General features: G+C 33.5%; 1 protein-coding gene across 4 annotated transcripts in view; it reads right to left on the bottom strand.

Annotated features, from left to right (window-relative positions):
* The window catches only part of siz (Brefeldin-resistant Arf-GEF family protein schizo), a 191,525-nt gene that overhangs the window by 146,088 nt on the left and 30,531 nt on the right, over window positions 1–14,906 (bottom strand). The window contains exon 1 of one of the 4 annotated variants that reach the window (XM_067757017.1): window positions 3,310–6,688. The exons of 2 other annotated variants lie outside the window; for them this stretch is intronic. In XM_067757017.1, the coding sequence (XP_067613118.1) occupies window positions 3,310–3,335 (26 nt within the window). In that variant the 5' untranslated portion in view covers window positions 3,336–6,688. Of the gene's footprint in view, window positions 1–3,309; window positions 6,689–14,906 lie in introns of those variants that run through there. One more of the 4 variants, XM_067757018.1, reaches the window with a different exon arrangement.

Below are 14,906 nucleotides of genomic sequence, written 5' to 3'. Positions count from 1 at the left end.
ATTATTAATCATAAATCAAAAATCGTTAAACCTATCGTAACAAAATTCGGAAGAGAGGTTGCTTTATTATAAGGAATGCTTTGAAGAAAAATTAACGAAATCGGTTAAGGACCACGCCCACTTTTATATAAAAGATTTTTAAAATGGTCGTAGACGAAAATAATAAGCTATATCCTAGCGAAAAAGAGCTTTGTATAAATAGAATTTTACTTTCTAAATGGAATTATAACATTAAATTGGAAAACACTAAAATTTTTGAAAATGTGTGTGGCACCGCCCCTTTTATGACTAAGCAATTTTCTGTTTCGGGAGCCAAAACTCGAAGAAAAATTAACATATCGTAATGAAATTGTGTACACATATTTTCCTTATAGCAGAAAATATTTCTAGTAAAAATGGACGTGATCGGTTAAAGACCACGGCAACTTAGATATAAAACAAGTTTAAAGGGGTCATAGATTAGAATAATAAGCTATAGCTTAGCAAAAAATTGTTTTGAATCAATAATATTTCACTTATTAAGTTTTATTATAACAGGAAATGGGGAGACATTTTTTTTAAAGGGCGATTCCACGTGTTATGTAGAAAAGTAATTTATCTGACATGAAATGTACAATTGAAGCTCACGCTGAGTATATAATGTTCGGTTACACCCGAACTTGGACACCTTTACTTGTAAAATTTTGATTTCAACAGAAAGATACTAACGAGAGCTGATATAAACAATAGCTACCTTTTATTTGGTCTACCACTTCTATTAGAACGCGAGGGTAAATGTGAACAAGATAGGAATAGCGACATGTATAGAGATTTTGCCAATGTGCATTATATGCAAACTAGTGTACCTGACAGACTTTGCCCTGCACGAAAGTTGGTTTTCCTGCGTTCAAAAGGTGAGCCTAGCTTTCTATTTCCTCTCTATATACCATTCTCTTCTACTTTTTCCTTAATTTTTCTTCTTACTTTTGTCCATCCTTAATTCCTTTTGTCTCCCACTATTCCCGCTCACATTCTCACTCTCACTTAAACTCCCACTCCCGTCCTTATTCCCATTCCCTCACATCCCCGCTCCCACTCCATATCTTATTTTTACTCTCACTCCCACACTTTTTATTATTCTTTATTCTCTTAGTTTTTTCTTTTAATTTCTTTTCTCATTATTCTTTTATTTTTTCATATTTTTATCTTTTTTTATATTAAAATTATTTCTTTATTTAATATTCGCTTTTTAATTTATTTTGTTAAATTTTTTTTTTTCATATTTTAAATTTTTACTCGTTATACCTACTATATATATTTTTTTAATTTCTTTGTTTTTAAATTTACATTTTTTCTGCTTTTTTCAATTGAATACGTCAGTTTCAATTTTTTTTATTTTATATTTTTTTTAAGTTTTTTTTGGTTTATTTTTTTAATTTTTCTTATTTTTTATTTCTTTGACTAATTATACCTTTCATGAACATGAAATGGTATATTAACTTTGGTCCGATGTTTGTAACGTTGAGAAATATAGAAGATAGACTCACCATTAAGTATACCGAATTGATCAGGGCGACGAACTGAGTTGATATAGCCATGTCCGTCTGTCCGTCCGTCTATCTGTTTGAACGCAAATTAGTCCCTCAAATTTTGAGATATCTCAATGAAATTAGGCACAAGTATGTATTTTTGTATTATATTAGACATTTGTCGGATCCGTTAGGATCGGACCACTATAACATATATCTCCCATACAACCGATCGTTCAGGTAAGACGATTTTGGTCATTCCTGCCGCAATTTAGAAAGTATAAACGTGAAACTTGGCGGCCACCGTGGTGTGATGGTAGCGTGCTCCGCCTATCACACCGTATGCCCTGGGTTCAACTCCAGGGCAAAGCAACATCAAAATTTTAGAAATAAGATTTTTTAATTAGAAGAAAATTTTTCTAAACGGGGTCGCCCCTCGGCAGTGTCTGGCAAGCGCTCCGATTGTATTTCTGCCATGAAAAGCTCTCAGTGAAAACTCATCTGCCTTGCAGATTCCGTTCGGAGTCGGCATAAAAAAACATGTAGGTCCCGTCCGGCCAATTTGTAGGGAAAAATCAAGAGGAGCACGACGCAAATTGGAAGAGAAGCTCGGCCTTAGATCTCTTCGGAGGTTATCGCGCCTTACATTTATTTTATTTTATTTAAACGTGAAACTCGGTGATATATATTCTAATATATCATAGAAGATATCCTGAAAAAATCACTTTGATCGGAGCTATATATAGTTATACCCCATACAACCGATCGTTCAGATAGAAAGATTTTTGGCCATTCCTCCTTTAATTTAGAAAGTATAAACGTGAAACTTGGTGATATATATTTTAATATATCATAAAAGATTTTCTGAAAAAATCACTTTGATCGGAGCTATATATAGTATATATCCCATACAGCCGATCGTTCAGATAGAAAGATTTTTGGCAATTTATCCCTTAATTTCCAATATAAAAACGTTAAACTTGGTGATGTTTATTCTAATATATCATAGAAGATTTCCTGTAAAAATCATTTGGATCGGAGCTATATATAATATATATCCCATACAACCGATCGTTCAGATAAGGGGGTTTTTCGCCATTTTTTTATATTTATTTTAAAATAGTTTAGGTATGTACATCTGTTCACTATATATTTCTTATCTTATACAGCGCATTATTTGGAGATTACGAATGGGATGAGATTATTGTTCAGCCCCATTCATGAAAGGTATGAAGTCCCGTCCTTACTTGTTTTTTTTTTGTTTTCTGATTTTCCTTGTTTAATTTTTTTAATTTTTTTTTATTATGATTCTTGTATTATTTAAATTTTTTTATCTTAATTTTTTTATTCTACTTATTTTTTTTTGTCAGTTTTTTAAGTTGGGTCTTAATTTTTTAATTTTTTCAAATATAATTGAAATGTTTTCAACATTTTTTTGGTTTCTTTATGATTTTTGTTTTTATATATTAATATTTTTTTCATTTTTTTAGGTTTTTAAAATTGCTACGTTCCTACATATTTTTTAATGTTTTTGATTGTTTATTTTTTTTATTACTTTACTACAATTTGTGTTTGCACCCAAGTTATTTACTTATTAAATTTATTCTTGTATGTATTTCTTTTAAGATTCAGTTTATTTTATGAACTATTTTTTGTTTTAATATATTAGCTTTTTATTTGCATATACATATTTATGATTTTGTGTGTTTTATTTAAATCTATATTTAACAAAAAAATAGAATGGAAATTTAAAAAAATTATTCTAAAAGTTTTGATTATCAATGAAAAAAAAATAACTTACCAGTAAATATCGTTCGAGGTAAGCATTTTGCCGGTTTTTACAGCCTTCACAGCTGACCAATTTTCCTATTTTTATTCGAATTTGATGAATTTTATTTTTTATTTTTTATTTTTTAAAAGACTATACTTTTCACAACACTCTTTTTACGATGTTTTATGCGATTTTATAAAAAATATATGTTATACGTATGTATGTATGTATATGCGACGAATTTTTTAATTTTTTAATTTTTTTCATTAAATAAATTTAATTATATATAAACTATGAGTATGTATGTATGTATATGCGCGGTAATTTGAATCATTCAAGGTTGGAACAAATGTAAGTCGTTTATATAGAATTTATTATATAGCAAGTATATCTATATATGTCAGAGACGTTGTTGTTGTTGAACATTTGGGTATGCGGCCGAGGCTCAATATTTTACTTAGCATACCTACATACGGGGCAGTCATATGCATATTTGTATGTAAGGCTTACTTTTATTTGAAACGGCTGCGTATACGACCGTGGTTTCATAATCAATTACAATGGACGGTGATTTGGCATTTGTTGTTGTTTTTTTTTATTATTGCAGTGGCTTAGTTTAAATTTTCGCACTTTTCGAGAGCAAATTATTGCTTTAGTGATAAATGTTTCTATGTATGGATGTGTATATATGGACTAATTAATGCATGGGCGGGGTTTTTGCTTGGTTTATGTAAAAGACTATTTTTGAAGAAATTTTTTAACTTATTGTTTTCCAATTCTTTGTTTCTTTCAACTTTTTGTTTTTTTTTGAAATTTTAAGATTTTTTAAAATATTTTTTTTTCAATTTTTTTTTTCTATTTAAATTTTTATTTTGTTTTTTTTTTTTTTAATTTCAACACACGCAATTCACAGTAAACAATTTTTTTTTTGAAATCCCTAAAATTTGCTACACATCTTTTGACAGTCTTCGCTCTACCTCCCTTTCCCATATATATGTTTACTTGTACTTGTAAATATGTATAAGTTTTTGCTTGTACACCACTGTTGGTCTTCTGTGTCTCACCGTATACATACACAGTGTGCGCGTCTATAAAAAATATCTATGAGGAGCAGACACCTAGTCTGGAAAATTTATTTTAAGCACTCTCTTTTCATTTATTCTAACTTATTTCAATAATTTTTAGGCCATACTAAATAAATGGATTTTCTTTGTCTCACTCTTCACAATTATTATCAGCAATTTTCATACTACTATAGAAAAATACATTTTCTAATGTAAAAAATATCAAAAATACTACTTAATTCGCACCGTTCGCATATTATCATCATCAGTCATACTCTACCGAAAATTATGAACTAACTGAAATGCCGAGTGAGCGGCTCGAAAACAAAAACCAAAACACGTCACATTGTAAGGGTTCGCCTGGTGCACGCAGAGGGGTTGATGTGGTGTTTTCATTTGTACATTTAAGTGCAGTATATGTGAATGGCCCCCTTTTTGTTATAATTTTCCATCAGCGAATATGCGCCAACGACCGAATGAACTGCACACAATCAAACACCTTTACATACAGAAACCACCACAGCAGCGGCAGTCTGTCAAAGTTGGTTCAGCTCAGTTCAATTTAGTGCTCTCAAAGTGAGTAAGGGTGGTTTTTTGGTGCAGGGTTCTTTTGAGATGCAAAACCGGAGCATATTTGAGGTGTAAGAGCAGCAAGCGCCCGCTGGCACCACTACCCCAACGAAACAAACCAACATTTGTATGCGCATTCATAATGGGTAGTGGGTAAATTATAGGTTATTATTTATTACGATAGAATGTATAACTGAAATTGGATTAAATTTGAATAAAAAACGTTACGTAAATTGAAGGCCAGTGCTGCAAAATTTTGTTAGCCTAAACTTTTTCCTTTATATACTTTCAAGGAGAGAAACAAAATTGAGTAAGCGCGGTATATGTTGAGCAGGAGTTTTCTAGCCAAGTGTTCACTCTCAACTCCTGCAACGATACTTTAGGGTTGCAAAAATGTTAGACATCAAGGGAAAAACAATTTTTTTTTTTTTATTTTTGTTTAAAACAAAATTGCAAAGATACCACAGCACTAAACTCATTAAAGTAAAAGAAATCACAATATAATAAAAATAACACATAAAAAAATAAAATTTGTCAGAAAAATCAAGTGCTATTACTTTCCAAGGAATTTAAAAGTTATAAAAACCTAAATCGAGGCAAATATTAAACCCCCAATATTTTGTGGTAAAGCTCTCTGTTAACCTGCTCTCTTCTATCAGTGGCGTTACCAGCTTTAAGCAATTACTAAACGCTCAGTAACTCACTTGTTCTCTTGACACAACAAATTCAAAGAAAACAAAGCATAATGCAAAGCAGGAAATAAACTTTGTTGAAACGGCCGGAAGTGAGTAACAGGAAGTGTTGCAGAGAGCACTTCTAAATAAAATTCGAATTTTGAGGGTTATAGAAACTAAAAACAAAGTTGAAAACCTTGTTGGCTATGTAGAATGCTATTCGCATTTCGCATGGCATGCTTGAATTTATAACAACCCTGGTGTTATTTTCAGGCCCTGGAAGGCTCTATGACACGAGATTTGGAAAACCACAACAAAAAATACTCGAGTTGACGTAAAAGATTGTTAAGAAATAAAAATTTTAAAATTTGAAATTTTTGTAAAAAAAAAAAATTTTAAGATTTAGTATGTTCATTTTTCGTTGAATTTTTTCCAACTATTTTTTTTGTAATTACGCAAAAAAAAAAAATAAAATTTGAAATTTTTGTAAAAAAAATAAAGATTTTTTTTAGTATGTTCATTTCCTTAGGGAAGCGGGTGTGAGATGGAGCAATCTTGAATCCTGCTACTGCACTAAGCGCGTGTGGCCTGAATGAGACGCGAGACGCACGAGACGTCTCCTTCTTCTTGGAAGGGCGGACATATCTCTGGTGGTTGGACTTATAACCGGCCACATAGCAATCGGGAGGCATGACCAACGGCTGGGTGCTCCCTATAATGATTACTGCAGAAGCTGCAAAGACGAAGAGGAGATAGAAACAGTCAAGCATTTTCTGTGCGATTGTCCGGCGCTTTGGCACAAGAGGAAGAAATCTCTGGGATCTCCATTCTTTGACGATCTTTGTGATCTGGTTAACTTGGAACCTAAGAAATTCCTGACGTTTGCTAAATCGACCTGTTGGTTTGAGTAGGGGAGAGATCCACGTGGTATCACAACGGGACCTTTATGGGCCTAAGTGCACTGGTGCTCGCAACGGTGGCCACTCTAACCTACCCTAACCTAGTATGTTCATTTTCCATGAATTTTTTTCCAACTTATTTTTTTGTGTAATTACAAAAAAAAAAAAATTCTTTAAATTTTTGAAAATTTTCATTCATTTTTCGCGCGATTTAATTTATTTTTAACTTTAAATTCACTTATTTAACGAGAAATAGTAAAAGTTCAAAAATTACAATAAAAAATTTGAAACTTTTTTCTGCTAAATTTTATTTTATCAAATTGCAATAAAAAATTAAAAAAAAAAAATAGTTCTAAACATTTTTTTTCATATTCATTGAATTTTGAAAAAAAATGGTTCAGTACAAAACATTTGAAAAAAAAATAATGAAAAATTTTCGATCTAAAATTAAAATATACATATAATGTTTTTATATATATTTTTTTAATTTTTATAAAACAATACAAAAATTTTTGAAAGTTTGAAATGAAATTTAAACCTTTTTACAATAAATTATTTTTTTCAAGAAATCTCAATAAAAAATATTGCTCAAAAAAACAAAATTTTCTTTTGAACTCAGCAATTGAAAAAAGAAATACATTTTTTTACCAAAATATACAAATACGTATTCCGATTTTTTAAATATTTCTTTTTTTTTTAATTTCTTTTAAGTCAATGATGCTAAATACTTTTTTGGTCAAAGACACTGTACATTTTTTGGTTATCAAAAATTGAAATAAAAAATGTTTTGAAAATTTGTTTAAACAGAATTAAGGCCTACCTGCAGAGCGGCAAGTTAATTTTTTAGCTTTAAAAAATGTGTCAAAAATGTAAGAGTTTAACCCCTCATGACAGATTAACTCTGAGGATATAGGCCAAAACGTGGACCCGGGCACCCCTAGAATGTGTTTATACAATATGGATATCAAATGAAAGCTGTTGATGAGTGCTTTAATACAGGGTAGTTTTCATACCTATGGATATCAAATTGAAGCTGTTGATGTCTGCTTTACTACAGATAATTTTGTATACCGCTAGGTGTCTTCGGTTTCGAGATATAGGCCAAAACGTGGACCCGGATACCCCTAGAATGTGTGTGTATTTTGGATATCAAATGAAAGCTGTTGCTGAGAGCTTTTAAGTAATTTTCATTGTGATATTCGATTTAGTCGCATCAACCCGGCAAAACTGATAATTATGCATGCGAAGCCGGAATACAGACATGAATTAATAATACCCACATACCTATTTACATACGTCCTATTCGATTTGCCTGAAATTTGGTATATAAATTTGCCTATATTAGTATTTACGATGCTTTTTTCCGGGAAGTAGACCAGAGACGGACTGGGACTGGGATTAGGACTAGGACTGGAACAAAATACATACCACCCTCTGGGACTGGCAATAAGATATGAAGAAGAATGAGAAAAACTTGAGAGAAGAGAAAAGAGAGAAGAAGAAGGAGACTGAGAAAGAGATAGAATGAGACGAAGATGGAGATAGATGAAGCGAAAAATACGGAGGGAGGAGTGAATACAAAGATTAGAAAAAAGTGTAGAGGGGCGAGGGCAGAGTTAGACGGAAAAAGCTTATTAAAATGTATGCAGATATACCAAATTTAGGGCAGAACAACGTCTGTCGGGTCTGCTAGTGTAATATAACAAAGCAAAGCATGACATAACATTCATTACAGAACTTAACTTAACCTAACACAACATACCATAACATAGCATAATATAATATGACCCAACATATCATAATCTAACATAACAAAAATAACACAACATACCAGAACATAACATAATATAATATGACCCAACATATCTTAACCTAATATAACAACAAAACAAAACGAAACATAACATGATATTAAATAAAATAAATTAATATGACTTAAAATAGCATAACATATTATAAACCAACATATCATAGCATGACATGACACAATATAACATAACATAAGACAACAAAGCAAAACAAATTGCAATATGACATATTAAACTATAACGACACATGGTAAAATAGTAAAACAAATTAAAAATTCCAACAAAATGGCATAGAAAATCATTACATAACAACATCACAAAAGTAAAGGATTCAAGGGGTTGACAAACGCAATACAAAGCTTTATAGCTTCCGCAATCCAACTGTGAACATCACCTACGAGAGCGGAATCCTGTTACAAATTTGAATGTATCATACACATATTCAGCAGGCGAGGCTCTTGCGCTCCAAGTTCTCGTTCCCGAGATGATCGGGCTTGTACCTTAATGGTGTTTGGTGAACGTACCGAATCTATATCCGGCAAAGAACCATGCACATCGAAACACACTACAAAACCTTCGGGGAGTGTCTTTATTGTAACTACAACAACAACAACATCACAAAAATAATACGAAATGTAAGTAACTACTTCATCAATCTACGGTGGCTGAAACCTATGAAGGAGATAAAAAAAAACATTCCTTAAATATACTTTCCAAAAGTTTTTTGTATTTAACAATATTTTGTGAGAATTAAAAAAAACTAAAATCATAATCTTCTCTGCACAAATAACACCCCCTCTACTGCAATACATAACAAAATTCGAAGGAATGATGCATAACACAGCTGTGCCAATTAAAATAAATAAATACACCTGCAATTAATCAACAACACTTTATCAGCGTACATACATACATATGTATGTGTGTAAAAACAAAGGTATGAACGAAATATCGAAGTCCATTTCTCAGCAGAGCGGCAAAATCTTAATATATAAAAAACACGTGTCACACAATTGAGGCCAATGGACTCCTAAACTACTGAACCGATTTTGAATTTGTTTAGCACCCCGCGTGTAGTTTGATCTAACTTGAAATATAGGATAGGGACTGGGTGACTAGGGTCTCGAGATATAGGCCAAAACGTGGACCCGGGTACCCGTAGAATATGTTTATATAATATGGATATCAAATGAAAGATGTTGATGAGCGCTTTATTAGAGGGTAATTTTCATACGCCTGGGTGACTAGGGTCTCGAGATATAGGCCAAAACGTGGACCCTGGTACCCCTAGAGTGTGTTTATAGAATATGGATATTAAATGAAAGCTGTTGATGATTGCTTTAGTGGAGGGTAATTTTCATACCCCTGGGGGACTAGGGTCTCGAGATATAGGCCAAAACGTGGACCCGGGTACCCCTAGAGTGTGTTTATAGAATATGGATATCAAATGAAAGCTGTTGATGAGTGCTTTAGTAGAGGGTAATTTTAATACCCCTGGGTGATTCGGGTCTCGAGATATAGGCCAAAACGTGGACCTGGGTATCCCTGGAATGTGTGTATAGATGAGTGCTTTAGTAGAGGGTAATTTTCATACCCCTGGGTGACTAGGGCCTCGAGCTATAGGCCAAAAAGTGGACCCGGGTACCCCTAGAATGTGTTTAAAGAATATTGATACCAAATGAAAGCTGTTGATGGGTGCTTTAGTAGAGGGTAATTTTCATACTCCTGGGTGACTAGGGTCTCGAGATATAGGCCAAAACGTGGACCCGGGTACCCCTAGATTGTGTTTATAGAATATGGATATAAAATGACAGCTGTTGATGAGTGCTTTAGTACAGAGTAATATATTATCCAGAGACGGACTGGAATAAAATACATACCACCTTCTGGGACAGGCAATAAGGGATGCAGAAGAATGAAAAGAAATTTAAAGAAGAGAAAAGAAAAAAGGGAGAAGGAGATTGAGAAAGAGATAGAACGAAACGAAGATGGAGATAGATGAAGCGAAAAAGACGGATGGAGGAGTGAATAAAAGGATTAGGAAAAAGTGAAGAGGGGGGGGGGGGGGAGGGGGGGAGGGCAGTCAGATGGAAAAAGCTTTTTAAAATGTATGCAGATTGCCCAAATTTAGAGCAGGAGAACGTCTGCCGGGTCTTCTAGTAAATAAATAAAATCCCCGCGCTACAATTTGCTATAGCTAACGGCACAAAGTCATATATCAGTTGAGTGGGGCTATTAAAAGTTTTTGTCAGTTAAAAAACAAAAACAATAAATTTCATAATCTTGCAAAACGATTAAAGTGCTTACCATCACTAAAAGATAAGCACACGGCAGATTGATTCAATTGAAATTACGAACAATTGTCTGTGTATAAAGTCGGTGTGAATACGTAAACATTTTTTATTTAGAAGCAATTAAAAAGCTATAAATAATACTAATAAAAAATTTAACAAACACCTGTCTAAATTAAGAATGCAACTGATTTTAACTATGTGCGTAGTAAAGGGCACGTGTAAGTGGCAGTAAAAATATTGCCTAACTCTGGTTCTCATTATTTATTTAATATTTTTTTGTGTGTACTGACAACAATGAAATCCATTTGTTTTTGAAATTCGGTATTCATGTGCTTGTTAAAAGTGTTTCAAAATATGGATAAGGTCGAATACGTAAATTTGATATAGATCTTCATTCTGTATTGCGAACAATAGCTCAGTGGAACGATTCGCCTCCGAGCGATTTCGTCCGGCCTTTACGTTTTTCTAATTTATGTAAAACATGAAGGCGAAAGTAGTTCTCAAATGATATGTTGCCATAGTTTAGCGCAGTGCAAATACACTAGCGATTCATCTCTGAATAGCGATTCATCTCTAGAAATAAGGATAACTGACTCTCACCTTTACTTTTCAATGTAAGTAGCTAATTGATTTATTTTCAAAGTTTGAAATATTTTAATATTTCAAAACCTAATCCGTAATCAAAACCGTGACCATATGAAACCGTTTCATTTTGCCAAACCGAAACCCTAACCATAATTAAGCAATATTTTGTCATAAAATGAATCTCAAACCAGAACCAAAACCGAAGGTGTATCCGTTTGAAACGTAGTCACTTTTCAACATTGAGGCCAAAACCGAATTCGATACCCATCTAAATCACTCCATTATTCAAAACAAAAAGCGCCACCATTTCGTTTTTCAAAACCGAAACCGTAATAATCATGAAGCATTACGCTTGTTTAAACCGAAACAGTAATCACACCCATTACTATTTGAAAGTATTTAACTTGTTAATCCGAAACCAAACCAAAACCTTTCCACTTTTCAACATTAAGAAGGAAACCGTACTCGTAGAGTAATTTTCATACGCCTGGGTGACTAGGGTCTCGAGATATAGGCCAAAACGTGGACCCTGGTACCCCTAGAGTGTGTTTATAGAATATGGATATTAAATGAAAGCTGTTGATGATTGCTTTAGTGGAGGGTAATTTTCATACCCCTGGGGGACTAGGGTCTCGAGATATAGGCCAAAACGTGGACCCGGGTACCCCTAGAGTGTGTTTATAGAATATGGATATCAAATGAAAGCTGTTGATGAGTGCTTTAGTAGAGGGTAATTTTAATACCCCTGGGTGATTCGGGTCTCGAGATATAGGCCAAAACGTGGACCTGGGTATCCCTGGAATGTGTGTATAGATGAGTGCTTTAGTAGAGGGTAATTTTCATACCCCTGGGTGACTAGGGCCTCGAGCTATAGGCCAAAAAGTGGACCCGGGTACCCCTAGAATGTGTTTAAAGAATATTGATACCAAATGAAAGCTGTTGATGGGTGCTTTAGTAGAGGGTAATTTTCATACTCCTGGGTGACTAGGGTCTCGAGATATAGGCCAAAACGTGGACCCGGGTACCCCTAGATTGTGTTTATAGAATATGGATATAAAATGACAGCTGTTGATGAGTGCTTTAGTACAGAGTAATATATTATCCAGAGACGGACTGGAATAAAATACATACCACCTTCTGGGACAGGCAATAAGGGATGCAGAAGAATGAAAAGAAATTTAAAGAAGAGAAAAGAAAAAAGGGAGAAGGAGATTGAGAAAGAGATAGAACGAAACGAAGATGGAGATAGATGAAGCGAAAAAGACGGATGGAGGAGTGAATAAAAGGATTAGGAAAAAGTGAAGAGGGGGGGGGGGGGGGGAGGGGGGGAGGGCAGTCAGATGGAAAAAGCTTTTTAAAATGTATGCAGATTGCCCAAATTTAGAGCAGGAGAACGTCTGCCGGGTCTTCTAGTAAATAAATAAAATCCCCGCGCTACAATTTGCTATAGCTAACGGCACAAAGTCATATATCAGTTGAGTGGGGCTATTAAAAGTTTTTGTCAGTTAAAAAACAAAAACAATAAATTTCATAATCTTGCAAAACGATTAAAGTGCTTACCATCACTAAAAGATAAGCACACGGCAGATTGATTCAATTGAAATTACGAACAATTGTCTGTGTATAAAGTCGGTGTGAATACGTAAACATTTTTTATTTAGAAGCAATTAAAAAGCTATAAATAATACTAATAAAAAATTTAACAAACACCTGTCTAAATTAAGAATGCAACTGATTTTAACTATGTGCGTAGTAAAGGGCACGTGTAAGTGGCAGTAAAAATATTGCCTAACTCTGGTTCTCATTATTTATTTAATATTTTTTTGTGTGTACTGACAACAATGAAATCCATTTGTTTTTGAAATTCGGTATTCATGTGCTTGTTAAAAGTGTTTCAAAATATGGATAAGGTCGAATACGTAAATTTGATATAGATCTTCATTCTGTATTGCGAACAATAGCTCAGTGGAACGATTCGCCTCCGAGCGATTTCGTCCGGCCTTTACGTTTTTCTAATTTATGTAAAACATGAAGGCGAAAGTAGTTCTCAAATGATATGTTGCCATAGTTTAGCGCAGTGCAAATACACTAGCGATTCATCTCTGAATAGCGATTCATCTCTAGAAATAAGGATAACTGACTCTCACCTTTACTTTTCAATGTAAGTAGCTAATTGATTTATTTTCAAAGTTTGAAATATTTTAATATTTCAAAACCTAATCCGTAATCAAAACCGTGACCATATGAAACCGTTTCATTTTGCCAAACCGAAACCCTAACCATAATTAAGCAATATTTTGTCATAAAATGAATCTCAAACCAGAACCAAAACCGAAGGTGTATCCGTTTGAAACGTAGTCACTTTTCAACATTGAGGCCAAAACCGAATTCGATACCCATCTAAATCACTCCATTATTCAAAACAAAAAGCGCCACCATTTCGTTTTTCAAAACCGAAACCGTAATAATCATGAAGCATTACGCTTGTTTAAACCGAAACAGTAATCACACCCATTACTATTTGAAAGTATTTAACTTGTTAATCCGAAACCAAACCAAAACCTTTCCACTTTTCAACATTAAGAAGGAAACCGTACTCGTAATCTTTTTAAATCGTTCCATTATTGAAAACCCATAGCGTTACCATTTCGTTTTTCAAAACCTTTACAAGTTAGCTTTGCCGTTCTGAAAGCGGGAATAAAGGAGGAAGATGCTTAAAAGGAAATTTTTATTCATAATTTCAAATTGTTAATTTTTTTTGACAAAAAATTTAAACGATACCACACAAATTTTTTTTTAAATTTTACTGACTTTTTTAGAATCAAATTTATATTAAAAAAAAAATTATCTATAAATTTTATTGAATTTTTCCGGATTAAAATTACTTATATTTTAAACTAAATAATTGAAAAAAAACTAAAGCGAAGAATTTTTTATCGAAAATTAAAATATGCAACAACATTTTTCAATCTATAAAAGTTTTTAATTTAAAAATTGTTTCTTTAATTTATTAAAAACTTTTTTTCGAACATCATTTTTGATTTCGTAAACTTCGTAAAACCTGTTGGGATCTTTCATTACTTATATCCTCTCAATCTTAATGCTAGAATGAAGAGCAGCAGTGTTACTTTTATGACAAAGCATCACGCTCTTCGGCAAATTTTGAGCAGCTGTGGCAACATCGCGCGTTCATTGAATGAAATGTTGACAATCGATTTATCATCGCTAGCATATTAAACGCAAACTTATTGCAGCACATTATCAGCTTAAGCCTTAACAACATTTCATCAATTAAGTAGCACTTTAGCAAAAGCTGCTGTTATTATTTGGCGGCTCGAACACACTCCTCATATTTTGGTAACTTCTCCTCGAACTGAAGCGACGATGCAAGACAGCTTTTAACCGAGTTAAAAAGTCATATTGCATAGCCAGAGACAACAAGTTTACCCAACTTATTCCGACTACACAAATGCTCAGATTTCTGGGCTCACGGTTCTTCGACAGCCTGGCAGAGGTTGGGAAGGTGGACGGCTCGCTTCTTCTTGGGTTCATCATGGAAAGCAAGTGGTTCGTTGAGGACCACTAAGAGGTAATAGGGCTAAACGAATTTGCCGCCACCCTGTACTTACTGAGAGCACTCACAATGGACAAAAATGTCTCCGAGTGGAAGTGTGGGTAACACCCACGCACGCCCTCTTAACCTAACCGAACCTAACACAAATGCTCAACTAAC

The sequence above is a fragment of the Eurosta solidaginis genome, chromosome 5, assembly GCF_040869045.1.
Source record: "Eurosta solidaginis isolate ZX-2024a chromosome 5, ASM4086904v1, whole genome shotgun sequence".
NCBI lineage: Eukaryota > Metazoa > Arthropoda > Insecta > Diptera > Tephritidae > Eurosta > Eurosta solidaginis.
The sequence above is the reverse complement of the archived record's forward strand: the minus strand, read 5'-3'. Positions and strand labels throughout refer to the sequence as shown.